At 45.0% G+C, this 17,355-nt stretch overlaps 1 protein-coding gene across 1 annotated transcript in view; it reads left to right on the forward strand.

The window, feature by feature from the left end:
• The first annotated feature begins 639 nt into the window (after positions 1-639).
• LOC142948315 (alpha-1,6-mannosylglycoprotein 6-beta-N-acetylglucosaminyltransferase B-like) overlaps positions 640-17,355 on the forward strand; it is a 99,654-nt gene continuing 82,938 nt past the window's right edge. Inside the window, exons 1-2 of the mRNA XM_076090274.1 lie at positions 640-707; positions 6,811-6,923. Of these exons, the coding sequence (XP_075946389.1) occupies positions 640-707; positions 6,811-6,923 (181 nt within the window). The remainder of the gene's footprint in view (positions 708-6,810; positions 6,924-17,355) is intronic.

The following is a 17,355-nucleotide window of genomic DNA, read 5'->3' on the forward strand; positions in this document are numbered from 1 at the left end:
ATGACACGACTTGACATGATTGTTCATATTTGTTGCTTTGCCTGCTGCCGTTCCTAGAAATTGACTCTCATGAACAAGGCTTTTATTTCGTAAATATCAACCGGATATAACTAAAGCTGTCTAGCTTGCCTCTTGAGAAGTGAACTCGTACGATACGGTCACCTGCCACACTCGCTCTGGCTTCGCCGGGAAGTTCACACGTCCATGAAGCCAGCTCTCCTCTCCGTGGAATCCTCCACAGGGACGACGTCGACATCAACCGACACACACTTTTACCCAGATGTTTGACAACAACGCCATTTGTTTTTGTTTTTTTTACAAAGAACTCACATCGGATATGACTCGGACGGTCGACACAACCGCGACTTCACCTCCGATTCAGAGTGTTTGCCTGACGCCGGAATAACGTTTTAAATGTCATTTTCAATCACTTGCTGAATGAAACTTTCCACCATTTCCTCCGGAGGAATAAAGAAGCACTCGTGGTTTGCCTTGTAAAATACAATAACGGAGCTGACCGCCGCTGTGGACCGCTGGATGGGACGCGGATAAAAAAAAAAAAAAAAAAAAAATGTTCGGTCACGTCAAGTTCCACGTCGGGAGGTTAGCAACAATGTCAGGGGTCGCTCGTTTTGGGAAATGATTACTGGCTGCACCGACGGTAAAATTATGGTCAGAAGATGTCTCGTGACGTTCAAACCGTTCAGGTAAGAGACAAAGAGCTGACGACGTTATTTCCTCTAACCAGGTGTTCTCTCTCTTTAACGTTATAGCCTCTGGCGGTGTGGTAGGATAGTATTGATTACACATGTGTTTATGGCTTTGTGTGCATTATGTGGAGCCAACGTGTGTTGCGCAGGCATATGCACACACACACACACACACGTGCGCACACAGATGTTTCTCCACTAGATGAATCAGATTAAGATAAAGGGACAACACGCAGCTATAAATCATGTAAGAGCCGTTGTGAGTAAACCCGCACTAGCAGTCAGGCGAGCTCTAACTTAGTTTCTTACCGCGTGCGTGGACAGCTCCATTATCACGGTGTACCCAGGCTTTGTTTGTGCAGACGTAAAGAGAAATCTGTTACACATGTTAACCACTTCAACAGTTGATATGCTGTACAGTGCATTGAGCCATGCTGCGTTAACCTGCTTTATTTAGATTTGCCCCAAGAGGTATAGAATAATGGCAGGCTTTGAATTAATCCCTCTATTTCTTGATTCTGGTAGTTTGGAGATCAACCTCACCAGCGTGTATCGGTGGTACCCAAAGCTAGCCGATACAGCCATCCACCTTTGTTTCCCCCCCCCCCCACCTACCTGCTAATACTGTTTAGATCTTCTAAACAATCTCTCCTGAGGGCTGAGGCGATGTTGGAGCCGGTGTGATGGTTCCATTCCTGCTGCACTGATTTGCTTCACCTGCTGCTGCCTCTCAGGAGATCGAGCCCTTATTCAGACACTCTCGATTAGGCAGCCTTTGTGACGAAGCCACGCTGGCCTTGACGAACACGGGCAGCGATGGCTTGTCACCGGTGATTTGTGTGTGTGTCTGTGTATCATGTTCAAACTTGAAACGGATCTCTCGCCTCAGTCAGACGGTGGTTTTCAGTCGTTTCACTATGAATCGTAGGTTATTTGGTGACTTTATTGGAAATATAAAGTTGCTTGGCCGGACTTGAACTGTGGTTATTGTAAATAGCAGTGGCGGACCGTGCATTTTATACCTGGGCCTTCACTGCTGTCCTTCAGCTGAAACACAGCTACGGTTATTATTTTTTTTGTGTAAAAATGAAGCTCAATACCTATAAATACACTAACTGCAGAGTACAGATACACGAATACGCCGAGAGTGAGTCTCCTCTATCTGACTGCAGCGCGAGGCTGCTGTGAGAGTGACCGCCTGTGAGTGCTTTGGGGCGGCAGAGGGGCTCACAGCAGCTCCCGCTGCTCGTTCACGACAGTGCAGAACGGTGCGTGCTTTCACGTCAGAGTCAAAACACCAGAAAAGTCTCCAACAACACCAGAAAAAGTCGCTAGATTTGTCACTAGTAGCTTTTGACAAAAAAAGTCGCCAAGAGGGTTTGGAAAGTCGCCAGATTTAGCGAGAAAGTCGCCAAGTTGGCAACACTGGCACCAACTAAATGTGTCCCCAGAGCAACATTGGACGTAACAATGGTTCCTATCACATATAAAACCAAACAAAAATCCATCTTCATAAAAACAAGTTGTACAAATAATATATAAACAAGCACATTAAAGCTACTGCAGATGTAAAAACAAACGCATTTAACTTACCAGAGCTGCTGTTCACTTAAAGACAAAGTCCATCCTCCTTTCTTTGTTAACAATGAGTTTAATCTCACGGTTGTTCAGTACATCCGTGCGTTTTAGTTCCAGAAAGAAGTCCTTCTCGATTCATGGATGCCAGTGAAGACAGTCGAGCCTCCCCAGTTGTATTTCTTGAATAGGTTTTAATGCGATTGAGGGCTGAAAATGTCCGCCAGATTGTCACCGCCCAACATGTCAGGCTAGCCCACTGACCAATCACGTACTTGTAGGCCAGCTAGAAGGCCCTGGCACGTCAAAGAATACGCCCAACATGTCAAACTAAAGATCTGATTGGTTGAAGACTATAACAATCAACAATATCGTCCCCATTCACTTAAACTGCAAAGGGATTCACTTGTGAGTCTGCAGGCCTCGGGCCTCTCTTCTTATCTAGAGACACAGAGGTGAGATCTGATTGGATAAAAGCTCTACTTAAAACAAGCTGCACTGGAAGCAGAGCAACTGAGGAAGACAGTAGCTGTGCAATGAGAAAATAAGCTAATGGGAAAAAAGTTGTAATACATGTGTATTTATGAAAAATTATAAAATAGCTATAACTTTGTGATTCTGTCTCGGCCAGCGGAGAAGGCCTTGCTGGCCCTGACGGCCCACCACTGGTAAATAGGCATCTTAGATCACTGGAGCGTAAGATTTTCAGGCAATAAAGATTTAGGATTAAGAGATTGTTTTATAATCTTTATTTCTGCATTGTTCGATAGAAAGGCAGGGGGGGAGAGGGAGTGACAGGAAAGGGCCTTAGCCCGGACTCGAACCTTGACCGGCGAGAACGTGGCCTGATTGGTTGGCATGTTACCCGGTGAGCCGCCAGGTTGCCCTGTAGGGATCCCTGGGCTGAGGCTATTCATGTGCCAGGAAAAAAGTTTTCTTGGAAAACACCACGACTAATATCTTTCTCCACCGCGCCTGGCAGAGCTCCTCTCCGCTTCAAAACCATCTCCACGTACCTGGAGGCAGAATCTGATGAGTCTATATGTGTGAGGAAGCCAATTAGCCGATAGCAGATCTCTCCTTCTGATCCAATTACGGGGGAGCAGAGCATTTACTTTAAGCCTGTTAATTAAGGACTCGTCAGGCAGGACCGAGGCCTAATCCTCTCATATCACCCACCTAACGCCACTTTGGAAAACGGCTAAATGATAAGAGAGGAAACGATCGCCCGGGGACGGCATCGGGCCGGCTTCCGCACACCCACATGAGCGGAATATTTTTTTATCTTTCTTTTTTCTCCTCCTCCGTTCTCTTCCCATCAATCGCTGAGTTGCTTTCCCGCACGTACACACATAAACACACGCAGGATTATTAATCCGCAGATCACAGGGAGAATAGATACAGTGTATTATAAAAAATAAAATAAAACTTCACGGTGAGCTGTAAAATCAACCAATTTGGCGACATGTCCTCCGTGTAACCCCTTTATCTTTTTCAAACCTGTCATTGGGCCTCATCGGCTTTCCTCACTGTAATAAGACGAGGCACTGACGATGAGAATGAAAAACAAACAATGCTGGGGGGGGGGGGGGATATTCAGCTTCCACCTACTTGGCTTGCTGACCATATGGTAGTATATAGTAAGTGCATAATCCATGCAGGTATAAGTATCCATGGATCATGGTGTATTCAAGACAAATAACCTCTATTGTAACGATTGTTTGGCATTGGACTCGCAGCAGTTAATGTATAGCAGCTCTGTGATCCGCTGACAGTGATTGAGCTATTCTAGAGGGGGGGGGGGGGGGGGGGGGGCTAATGTTTTTTTATTATTATTTCATAATATTACAGTGTCCTGGGAGGGACAGAGCGCTAAATGAGAAACCACAGTGAATGTGCCAGCTGCTTAGATGCTGGGATTTTGATGTAGCATTTACAGTGCGACCACAACATCCCCATGTTTTCAGTGTAAATCAATAATCGGTGCCGACATGCTGCCACTTCGCCTTGAAGCTTGTTGCTCCGATCCTAATGATCAGTGCTCATCAGTCCCCCCCCACCAGTAAATTTAGTTGATCATCAAAATTTAGGGTATAGTGTAAATTCCCATGCAAAATTGACCGTTTGTCTCGTTACAATCAAAGCTGTAATTGATTCGATCCAGCTCCAAAAACTGTAATCTGATCACTTTGCTTCCGAAACGAGGATAAATGACCACTTTAACTGCAACGACAGTATATCTGTAATCATGTCTGATGCAGCCCATTAAATAAGAGCCTTCATGGTGATGATGATGATGATTATATTCCGTCAATATCTTCCCGTGCTCCCACTGTCTGTCCTTGTGTTACGACTTGGGACGAGGTCGGCTTCGACTTGGAGCATGAAGTCACCCGGGGGGGGGGGGTGCTTGCCAAACCACCACGCTACTCTACACTTAACAGATTATTCAGCATCCCTTTGGGTCAATCGGATTACTCCGGCAAATGTTCTTTTAAGTGGCCGTTCTTCCACGCCGTCGATGGCAACTCTTTGCTCACGGCCTCATCAATATTAAGACCCCCTTTCGTTTCAGAACTCTGCGTGACTGGAGCAACTTACCATTTCGGGGAAGTGCTGTCAGATTTCACAGTGGGCCCCGCGCATTAAGGCAAACAGCCCCCGCCTGGCTTTGAAGAGAAAGCAACAGTCATGAATAATGCATTCGTTTGTTCTGTTAACATTCAATTTTCCCAACCTCCGGGGCAGACGTTATGCGTTTAAAGGTCGCCGGTGCAAAGTTGGCCATAAATTATGACGCGAGTTGGTGATAATTATGTCACCAAAGTACCATTTCTTGCTGCTGTCTTATCGCGTTACTACCGCACTGTTGCTTTAGGTGCGTTCTTTACATGCTGGATACAATGAACTGCTTGTTTGTTATAGGAGCCATATATGAATCTGAAATTACAATGCATTCACCCAAACAAATGTACACGATCAGGACATTCAGGGAAAGGGCTTCGGTTTCTAAAATATGTAGGAGAAGACTGTTTGCCATTCTTTTTCACATCTAAATCCCTCTTTGTACTGCGCTACGTCTACAAAATCTTCCAAGAATGTTGTCTGGCGGGTAGTTAGCAGCAGAGCAGCGAGCATTTCTAAAGTGGGACTTGTTAGTCACGGAGGCCGACTTGTATTTCGTCCAGCGGATGAGGATCACAGACGGCTTTGCCTCTCTGGTTCCCAGAAGAGTCTTGGCATTATAAGATAACCTCTGATCCATATTCAGTGAACCCAACAGCTTAACTAGGGCAGGACTTTTTACACGGATACAAAATACCTGATTTTCAACTCTTTTTTTTTTTTTAAAGCGAAAGATCTGATTCTCTCATGGCTGTCTAACAAGGGAGAATCCACACAGAGTCTCTTTTTCTTTTTCCCTTCTGAGGCACGATAGCGTCGTCTCAAATATCAGATCTGTGCCACAAAGTGGGGTAAAGAAGAAGTTTATGTTTCAAAGCAAGATCTGCACTACAGATTGGAGCCCACAGCCTGGTGGATTTTTCAATACGAGCACCCAGTGGCCAGTTTAAAGGATTGGTTCAAGTCTATCTTTACACAACACTGACATGCCTACGAGTTATCGGGGGCTAAAATGCTTCCTGCTATCCATACTGACCTGATTTGGCAACCGAAGCCTCATACTAGTTTAGTTAAATAGAGAACTGTGAAGTCAAGACTTTTGCTTACTGCATAGCCCATTTTCGTTGATCTAATTTTGTTTATTTCAGACAGAGGCCTAAGTGAGACTAGTTGCTCGGAGACTTTGATTGGCGTCCTAGCTGTCTTTACACTCTTATTATCACCTGAAATGCTTCAATGTTTTTGCCCGTCTTCTGTCCCCTCTGCGCGCCTCTGATGTTGCATAAACAGTCGCATTTTGCCTGCCCTTGGGCACAAACTGCTCACCCTCATTTTGGCAGTCGTCCTCGATGTATGCCAAGCGATGACATCAAAAACGCTAAAATGTTTCCGAGTGCCCTTTGGCCTCAAATTTCGACGTTTCTACGTGTGATCGCTGCTCTGTTTGTGCTCTGCCTCCTGGATGTGCTGCCTGCTGTTTCTCGACTCTCTCCACGTCTCTCTCTCTCCTCCCCTCTTCTTACTCTCTCCTCCCCTCTTCTTACTCTCTCCTCCACATTTCCCTCTCACCCCGTCAACTTTGCATCTCTATTTTCCCTCCCTCCTTTTGCTTCTTGCCGCCGATCATTTTTTCCTGCAAACGATTGTCGGCTTGTTCGTCTGTCCACTCTTCATCCACTCGCTTTTCTGCCGTCACTCCCCTCTGTCTCTCCCTCTCTCTCTCTCTCTCTCTCTCTCTCTCTCTCTCTCTCTCCTCATCTTCATATTTCCCGACGAGTTGCCGGAAAACGTCTATTTACCTGCCCTTCCCTGTAAAAATGTCTATCTGTCTCAACTCCCTTTTCATCTATTCCCTCTCCTCCCCTCCCCCCCCCCCCCCCCCCCCCCCCCTGTGTTGCAGGATATTCGTGGTGGGAATAGGCTTCTTCAGCCTGTGCTTTCTAATGACCTCTCTGGGGGGGCAGTTCTCAGCCAAGAGACTGGGGGACTCCCCCTTCACCATCCGCACAGAAGGTACTGACGTGTGTGTGTGTGTGTGTTTTGGTATAAACAGTTCCTCCACTGAGTTGAAATGCTCTGATGTCACTGCATATTGCTGTGCTATAACTCTCCGCGGTCCTGCTGGCACTTCACTGCCGTTTGCCACTTTGTCAAAGCGGCACCACCTGTCACTGGAAACATAAAATGGCCTAGAATGGCGGGACGAGGCGAAGAAACCGCCAAATAAATGTAAATTGCATTGCAGGACCAGCACGACCTGTAAATTTCCTTCACATAAGCCTCAGCAGAAAAGCTGCTTTTGCTATAGTTGTGGTCAAGTGGCGAGAGATATATCAAGACACTTGTAAAGAAAGATTGATACGGCGGGTGGGAGGTGAGGAAGCCAGTAGCTTGGAAGTTATTGGTCCGATCCCCGGCAGCGACAGCAGGGAGGGTTCACCCTCACTACTTTCAGGCATTCTGCACTCGACGACAGCAACTGAATTAGCTGGGGCCGTGTGCATGAAACGCTTATATATTATGGAAGTGCATGTGAATATATATATAAATATATATATTTATATATGATTGATGAAATGCTGTTAACAGTACTTTGCAGCTTAACAAAACACAAACAGTTATGCACAATATACAGCTGAATGAATCTACTTTATGATGATGGAAAGACGGCAAATATCACTGTTCTTCGCACTGTCTTTGATGACTTTAGAGAAACTAAAATGCATTGTACAGCTCCCCTGAATGCTCTCAGCATCCTCCGCAAGACTCTCCATCACGGGAAGTCCATTAAAGCGAGCCTGTATAACGTTTTGCTGTAACCACATGTGGTATGACGCTTTGAATTTCTCTACTTTTCCCGAGAATGTCATGAGCCAGTGAGTATAAAAGACTTACATTAGCCACTGGCAAGCACGACGAAGGCTTGAATGAGGATCTGGTGTGGAGGGATGACAGAGGGAGGTTTAGGGGCGGGATGAACAGGGGATCGAACGGGGATCAATGCCGGGCCCGGAGGCGTCGAGGAACCCAGGGAGTGAGACTCGGGATGGGGGATGTCTCGGCCAGCCGGCGATACCACATGACCCCCCCCCCCCCCCCCCCCCCCCCACGTGTGTGGAGGCTGACTGCCAGTGGCGAGGCAGAGGATAAAAGAGTGCCACTGCCGCACAGGGTGCCAAGATTGAAAGTCAGAGGCCATTTTGTTGAGGCCAGCCACTCATCGCCGCGGGCGGAATAAGAAATCCTGCGGGTCGAGGGGCGCTTCCGCGGTGGCTGAGGCACGCCGTGTGTGTCGGCGTGCGTTGGTGCACGTGAAACACAGAGCGAGTGCTGCTACAAGTGTGAATCAGTCCGGCGTCGGCGTGCGTGAGCATGCGCTCTGATCTGTCATGATGGACCGGTGGAAATGGAAAACAGAAAATCGCCGACTTGACTGGATGCGTAGATGGAGGAGCGCAGTATAAAAATCAGGGTGTGTGTGTGTGTGTGTGTGTGTGTGTGTGTGTGTGTGTGTGTGTGTGTGTGTGTGTGTGTGTGTGTGTGTGTGTGTGTGTGTGTGTGTGTGTGTGTGTGTGTGTGTGTGTGTGTGTGTGTGTGTGTGTGAGGGAGTGAGGGAGATAATGGGTCGTGGGTGGATGGGGTGGGGTTCATTTGGGATTACTGTGTTTGTGATAAATTGAGAGTACTGTGTTTGTGTGATAAATTAGGATTAGTGCGTATGTGTCGGCGTTTCTTAATAAAATGTACTTGATTAATCAACTAGTCATGCACCGCAGCCTGGGAAGACATCTGGTGCGAGCTCATTAAAAACTGCACAGTGTCCACTGGTGCCTTCCCATAGGATTTAACAGTGTGTGTGTGTGTGCGCGCTTGTCTACATGTATTTGTGTGTATCCTGATGCGCTTAAATACTTTTGTGTTCGTCTATGCACAAACAACGCTCGTATATCTCTATCATCAACAGTGTGCCAGGGCCCATTTGTTTGTCCATGCCCCACTGTCTTCACCCTCTTTTCTCCCCTTATGCTCGTCTCTGTGGTCTACCACCTCTCGCTGTTTCTGCTGCTTTCTCCCTTTGTGTGTGTGTGCGTGTGCGTGTGTGTGTGTGTATATATATGTGTGTTTGTGATGAGCTGGCAGGAAATTGGCTGTTAAATGGGGCGACAGCAGCAATGTGGGACAAGATTGAGACCAGAGAGGCCGAGAGACCGATCCATCTGCTCTGTGCAAATCAGCCACGCGAAACAACTGGCCCTTTCATTAAGCCTGCAGTCACCACCTGCAGAGCACACACACACACACACGCACAGTTCCAGTCCCAGTCCCAGTCCCGTGTTTCATTAACAACATGTCAAATCTGGCTGACCTACCATGTGAAAATATGCACCATTGCTTTATCACCACGTTTGTAACCATTAGCTGCCAAGACATTTCTGGTTCGGGAGCAGCTAGAAATGATTAATTGTGTTTATATTGAACTCTTATTTGCAAAAGAAGTATTTTTAAATTGCAAGACCCACAATATTTAGCACAATTTACATAATTAACAGTGTTAAGTGCCAACGCATCTTATATGTGTGTTCTATAGAAAGCTATGTACGTTTAATTAGAAGTTGATTATATTCTAACTGACATGAGGTTGCTGTTATATACTGTTATACAGGCCTCTTGTTCCTGTAGTCTAAAATTATTCAGCCTCAAGAGCAGATCTCTTATTCAAGCATTGGTCTAAAATGTTCAGGATGATTTTCCAACTCATGCCATTCATTAAAAAAAAAGCAATTTTCACAAAGAAGTGACTTTGTCATTCATTGCACAGCCAGCTGCCAGAGGCTGTTGCTTTGTCCGTTGCTCAAACACAACCTCTAAATGAAAAGGCTCCTTTGCAATAGTGGGAAAGGTGAGTTACTTAAAAAGATCAGTCCTTGATAACGATGACTGAATCGAGGGATTTTAAGTCTTTCATACAAAAGTATGAGCTAAAGAAGATAGTTTATTTAAACCCTTTACGGGCAACATATCTATAACTGTTATGTACCCACAGCAAACGTTTAGCCACTGCTGTCCATTTCTATTATCTCAAAAAAGTGTTGACATGTATTATACATGCATTATATAACGGGGCTTTCTATGTCCTGAGCTGAGGATGTCTGATGATGTCAGCAGCTGTCATCTAAGACTAATCATCATGTGTGATGTGTTGGCAACAAGGCCATCAGGAACACATGTTAACGAGATGCTTTTCTGTCTACAAACCAGATTCACAGGATTTCATCTGGCATCATGCCGTTGTCATTATTACACAGATATTAGCCTGCCTATTGCGCACAACAACAGGCACATTTGTGTAGGGCTTTGTCACTACAGTGGGAGTTGCGCTGATTGTTTGTGTGGGTATTAGCGGAATTTCGTCGCCACCTCTCGCCTCTGTGGATTACCGGCTTCCACTGGAGGTTCAGAGTGCCGGGTTGTCTCTCAAATCCCCGTCTCTCCTCAGTGACTCACAAACTCACCAAGAGCCCCGAGCCGGAGATGGAGAGGTGGGGGGCTCAATAGTGAAAATGAGAAAGTGGGGGAGGAAGACGAAGGTGGAAGTAGAATGGAGATTGTGTGCGATTTTGTGTGTGTATGTGTGTGTGTGTGCGCGCATCTGTGATTAAGCAAGAGGATGATATTTCTAGAGGTTGCATTGCTCAAGAAAGAGAATGACGAAAAGCGGGATACAAATGTACATAACCCCAATTTGTCTCTCTAGATTCAAAGACTTCAGACGTAAGGGAGATGTTAGCTTTATCAAAGGCCCTCCCTATGGAGCTTATTTATACGCTGCAGTTTATTACATTAACAAGGACCCATGACAGTCCCTTCACCCGAAGCATGTTCCTCGCTAGTGTTTGTTCGAGCTGAAAGACCCGCGGCTTTCTCACTGTCGAGGTCGCTCCCTGCTGGGACAGACGATATCATTTCATATTTGTTGGGCTCTGTTTAAAATGTCGCCGTTCTCTCATCTCTGTCGGTTTTTTTATGGCTAAGATTACCGTCAATCAAAGACAGCGATTTATGAAATGGCAGATCGCCACGAGGAGAGCACTCTTGTTTGGAAACGCTGATGCGCTCCGATCCAAGCAGGGGCCGAGACTAATGTTTGTTTGACTCGCATTAAACTCGGCTCTGTGGTGTGTGTGTGTGTGTGTGTGTGTGTGTGTGTGTGTGTGTGTGTGTGTGAACCTTTCCATGTCATCAGTCAGAAAAGGACTTACGCCAATGTGTCACATTCCCAAAAGACCCTTCTGCACGTGTCCCAAGAGGACCTCAACAGAGAGAAATGCTAACTAACTCGTAACGGAAGCTTAAGGGCATATGCATTTCTTTGATTATGATGAAGTGCGTGTATATTTCAATACATCAGTATGCAGGAGCTGGTACCGGTTGAGCACACTAGACACCCCCGCTCTGTGGTCCCCTTTCATGTTTTTTTTACACTGGATGTTCATCTCTCTCACACATTCCCTGCAGTTATGTTTCCTTCCCATCGCTTCATGTCGAACAAATCTGGCATGACAATCTCCTGCATGTCGCTGGTGCAAGGTGCAGCAGGGGAGTCGGTCGGGAAGCGCACTTTATCTGTGCACTCATAGCCTGGGGAGTTTGAATGGACTGTGTGTGTGTGTGAGAGAGTGTGTGTGTGTGTGGGGGGGGGGGGAGGTTATGGGTTTCTCACTCTCACTGGATAACGCTATCAACTCGGTGCCAAAAATATAAAATGGTTTTGGAATGTATGTGTGTCTTTCTGTTCGAGTAGGTGTATTTGTGAATTTCTGAGTATAGAAAGAAAATCTTCCGAAATCTGACATTAAAACACTCTAAGAACCGCTGCATCGCTGGCAAACCCGGCCAACATCCCTGTCTTTAAGAGTATGTAGCGGGTAGGAGGCAAATTACTATTCCAATGCTTGACTACATTTTTGGCGAGAGAAAACCAGACCTCTCACCTCAAGATATGTAAACGAAAATAGGTTTTCTGTTTTTTTTAAATCTTTAAGGTAGAGTGTTCTTTTTTTGTACGCTTCATTTTTGCGTCTGTGAACATAGAGCTGATGTGACTTGCCAAAAAGCTCCAGTTTTGTCTCATCTGTCCAAAGGACATTCTCCCTGAAGCTTTGTGTTTTGGCAAATACCAGTTTCAAAACTGGAGCTTTTTGGCAAGTCACATCAGCTCTATGTTCACAGACGCAAAAATGAAGCATACAAAAAAAAAACACTGTACCTACTGTGAAATATGGAGGAGGCTCGGTTATGTTCTGGGACTGCTTTGCTGCATCTGGCACAGGGTGTCTTGAATCAGTGCAGGGTACAATGAAATCTCAAGACTATCAAGGCATTCTGGAGCGAAATGTGCCTCCCAGTGTCAGAAAGCTTGGTCTCAGTCGCAGGTCATGGGTCCTCCAACAGGATAATGACCCAAAACACAGCTAAAAACACCCAAGAATGGCTAAGAGCAAAACATTGGACTGTTCTGAAGTGGCCTTCTATGAGCCCTGATCTAAATCCTATTGAACATCTGTGGAAGGAGCTGAAACATGCAGTCTGGAGAAGGCACCCTTCAAACCTGAGACAGCTGGAGCAGTTTGCTCACGAGGAGTGGGCCAATATACCTGTTGACAGGTGCAGAAGTCTCATTGAGAGTTACAGAAATCGCTTGATTGCAGTGATTGCCTCAAAAGGTTGTGCAACAAAATATTAAGTTAAGGGTACCATCATTTTTGTCCAGGCCATTTTCATTAGTTTGTTTTTTTAAATGATTCGGTTGAACCACAATTCAAAAGCAATGTCTGATTTGTATTAGTTAATTTTCAGTACATTTTTATTTATTATTACTTGTCAGTTTCAAGTTATTTCAGTGACCATTGCGGGGTTTTTCTTTCTTTAACGGAAGGGTACCAACAATTTTGTCCACGTGTGTAAATGTTGGCTGGTGGTCCGTTCATAATTAATACAGACATGCGTTTTTGTGATGAATACATATTGTACGCTCTTCTGTGGAGCTCTTAGTGAATTTAAGTTCTCCTCGGTAAGAGGTGATGCAGCGTATATGTCTAGGGCTTTTATTGTGAAAGGTAAAAACAGGTTGGAGTAAAGCGGTATTATTTTATGTCCTTAAAAACTGGTTGCATGCAGCTCTTCACAGTTGCTCTTTGTCTTTACCACCCACAAGTACAAATCATTTGTATCTATTTTACACATTGTACTTTTGTACTTTCATGACTATTTATAACTCCCCAACTTTGTTTCCCCTCAGCACAAACTTCAGGCCATTCGCCGTGTTATTCCATCCTTGGCCCATTCCCAACACCAATACATATTAATGAGAAAGCCTATCCAATTTCCAAGAAGAGGGGGGGGGGGGGGGGGGGTGGGCATTGTTCTGACCTAAGTGCTATTACCCGGCCGTAAATGAGAAATTTCTCCACTGCACATTATATTATGGTTATGTCTCTGGGAAGGTTACTCTGCAGAAATATGCCATCTCAATTACCCAGGCTTTGTCTACAGGTCGCTAGCTCATCGTTTCCGCTGCCACAAGCTGGTTATTTTCTCCGGGTGCTGATAGCGTCACACTCCAGCATGCCGGCGCTTTCTTTCCGCAGATATACACTAATGGTGTCTTACGACGTCGCGGCCCGTGTTGCTTGACAATTCTGGGAAGACTACCGGTTGTATTATGTCTGTGTTGACAAAAAAAAGGCAGCTGTATTTGTCTGGTTCCTTCACTGGTGTGTGTGGGCTGATAAGGTGATAAAAGCACACCAATCAGGACTCGAGATTATTGCTTTCCCTCGAGGATCCTCTTTTCCTACCTCTCGCCCCTTCTCTTCCTGCTGCTCATTTCTTTAACTCATAGATGCCTATTGACAAATACTAGTTGTAGCTTTTTCTTTGTTTCCTCAGCTCACTCTTGTGTAATCCTTTGCCCCCTTTTTTTTCTTTTTTTTTTTCTTTCCTGCTCTCACACGCGTACCTGTGTTGAATGCAGTTGGACAGTTCTTCCACAGCCAGAAAAAAAAAATAAAAATCCATGCCTGCCTTTGTCTGAAAAGTGACAGTAATGACCATGCAGGGGAATTCATTCATTTGACACAAAGAGTACCGGGAGAGCGATGAAAAGGCGAAGAAAGAAAGCTTCCTGAGCCATTTTAATTTCTTCAAGGTAACAGATTTGACTCTAAATAATGAAGCTTTGTTTCCGATTGTTAGCAGACAACCGTCAGTCGGAGACAATATCAGAGAGCCAGTCCTTTCTCACGTGCAGTAACGCTTGCCTCTTGTGTCGTCTCTCCACCAGTTGAAAAAGATCTAAAAGGATATTTCGTGAGATGCTTTGAAAGGTGGATGTATGCGCAAAGGCACCCATGAGATAATAAGATGCTGATGGCATCAATGTTACATTTAACGTGGACAAATCCTCGTTGTTTTTGTCTTGTGATATTAGAATACAAACTGTAAACAAAAGAGACCATTGCAATGACATTGGAGCCTCCGGGGCCTTCCCACCGCACCTTGTTGTGTATCAAGTGTCTGTCTTTTGCCACAGTGTCTTATCTGTTGGAAAATACACAAAGGAAGATTGCCTTGTTGAAAAAGGAATCGCAGCTCTTTCAGCTGCACACAGAGCACTGCCATGCAAGGACAGTGGCAGCATTTTATTCAGCAGTAGCATTAGTAAGGCATCACTACAGTTAGTTTAACAGGTGTAATGGTAAGTTGTTTGAATAATTCAGCAATATCTGACAATTTACAACAAACTGGAACATGAAACTGAGTGGACGCCTTCGTGCATCCTATTGTCCTCGTCACATATTGTTCGTGTGCACTGTATGTGAAGGGCTGTGTTAGGTACGGTGCTTACGCAGCGAGGGCCCCGGTGCTATTTCAGGAAGCGCTGCGAGGAGGAAGCGACATTTCTCTCAGGGCAGCAGAGACGCTGCAAAGATAGACAGAAAACAATGGACGAGAGAGATCACTGTAATAAGGATTAGTACATCTCTGCTCTGCTTTCACAGTTGCAATACCCTCCTGTTCAATTTGCATTCCTTTGCTGCAATGAAAGTGCGCCTCTCTTTTCATCCTGTCCTGCCAATATGTCGCTTTCATTTTGTCCGTCTTGTTTTTTTTCTTTTTATGCTTCAACACAGTCGCCAGAGTTTTTGTGCGTTTTCAGGTTGTCTCGTGAACGCGATGTCTCAGGAAGGCCCTGAGCGAATTTATTCACATTTAGCACGAACGTCCACTTGGACTCTCCAGGTGGAGCTGATTGAATGATTTGAAATTTATATATTCCCATCACATTCTGAGGGTGCTCCAGTGAGTCTCCCCTAGCAGGCGACAGGTGGACTTAACTTCGTCTGGGTTTGTTTGTACACATTGTGTGTGTGAAGGCCCTGTGAGAGCGATTGCCGAGAGTTGAGATGTTTTCATTTTGAAAGAGGGGATGCACATGGGCGCAGAGCTAAATTAAGATGCATGTGTGCTGAGAACACGAATGCATAAACACTGTGTTTTGCACACTCGTCACGCAGTCAGTTGAAATTACGGTCACCTTCACTGCATCTCTCTTTTCTCCCCTCCCCTTCTCTCTCTCTTTTTCTCTACCACGCGTTACACACACACACACGCACACACATACAGATGTGTCAAGCCCTCCTGTGCTCCCAATAATCACGCTGCAGCAATAATCACCAGCAGCGATGATAATAGCCGTTATGTTGCACATCTGTCAGCAGAGCGCGATAACGTCAGGAAGCTGTGGCTGTTTGCCGCCGGTCTTGTCGCACACAAACACTCCCGAAAGCTCTCTCTAATGGTTGCCTCATCAGCATCCGTGTCCAATAACCCATTTCGGTGAAGTTGTTTGGTTGTTGATGAATGTTATAGTTGAAAGAGGAGAAGAAGAATTTAGCAGTTTTTCGCTACATAATCTCCCTTCTCACTTGACTTTTATGTTACAGAAATATGAATGACCGTAAATGTATCAAACCACGATTTGTTCATAGTACGTTAAGCTGAAATTCCTTTATCCAGTTTCAATAATACTAACCTCACACTAACTTTCTATATCTATTTCTATGTTAAGAAAAGCTTTGATCAAAGCAATACGCCTGTTAGTTCTAGCTTCTAAGAGGCAACATGTTCCGACTCCCAACTACGCTTCAAATGATGACGCTAGGTACCCCTCTAGTGTCAGTTTTGGACACTAGAGGGGTAAGAGAGACATATGAACTGTTCACGTAAAACTTAAAGTTTCAGCTTGTTTCACGCACACAGTCTCTTTGACTTCCAACGTATCTTTACTTAGTTTTCACTTACGCAACAAAACCACTTGGCTAGGTTAAGGTAAAAATAAATACTTGGTTAGGCTCAGGAAAACATCATGGTTTGTTTTGAAATAGCTGTATTTGTTATGTAGAATAAGTTTGTTACATAGAATAAGTATGCTTGTTAAGTAACTGGCATTACATATAATACTCGACGATGTTTACTTGGTTTTACATGGGACACAAACAGCGGCCTCCTGGGTGAAAGTCCTGTGTTTGATATGAATGAATGGTAACAGGCACTTCAATGATTTACCTAGACGCCCGCTGATGGCTTTCTTTCACTCAAGCATCTTTTTAGCAGCTTCCTGAGCTGATCTGGTAGCGTGTGTGCTGTGGCGCCAAGCCTTGGGCTCTTCCTCTCTCTGGGAAAGTTAAAATGGCATTTACCTGTCAACTCGGATGATAGGGCCCATCCGTTTCCCAGTAAATAAAAGACGTGCCGAAGCACAACAGAAAAAAAAGAAGCAATTTAGAAAAAAAAAAGAAGCTTTTCCCAAATCTCTCATTCTTTGTTTCTGTCACGTAGCATTCAGCAGATCTGTCTGCTGAGAAATGCATCACGTTTCACCGGAAACGGATTTAACAAGTGCAACCATTTTTCCTTGTCGGAAGCACTCACCTCACAGTCGAAGTGGTGGAGTACAGCCGCTTTCCTGGGATTTACAAATAATAATGTGAGTTTAATGCTGTTCACCTCAAGCACAAGTTGAGTTGCAGTCATAGAGGCAAAGCTGTGAAAGACTTACAATGTTGTAAGGTTACTAATTATATAATTATAGCTTTTGGCTTCTTTTTTTTTTTTGCAGTCTCAAAATGACTTGATTGTGTGTACGCATCTACATTTTCATTGCGTCGTGCCGACATGTCTTATTTGTCCCCGCTGCCATGTGGGTGTGTTGGTCCAGATTTCAATTTCTCTATCTGCCTCCGGGAGATCAAGTTCGATTAATCCATTTTGATTGATCGCTCTCATTTCCTTAATGGACCCGCTCAAGGCGCCGTCGGTCTCTGTGGCTCCCATCGAGCTTATCGGTCTGAGAAAAATGAAATGTGTCCGACTCAGCATCCTG

Source organism: Anarhichas minor, unplaced genomic scaffold, assembly GCF_050575085.1.
Source record: "Anarhichas minor isolate MPS153535 unplaced genomic scaffold, ASM5057508v1 ptg000012l, whole genome shotgun sequence".
Classification (NCBI taxonomy): Eukaryota; Metazoa; Chordata; class Actinopteri; order Perciformes; family Anarhichadidae; genus Anarhichas; species Anarhichas minor.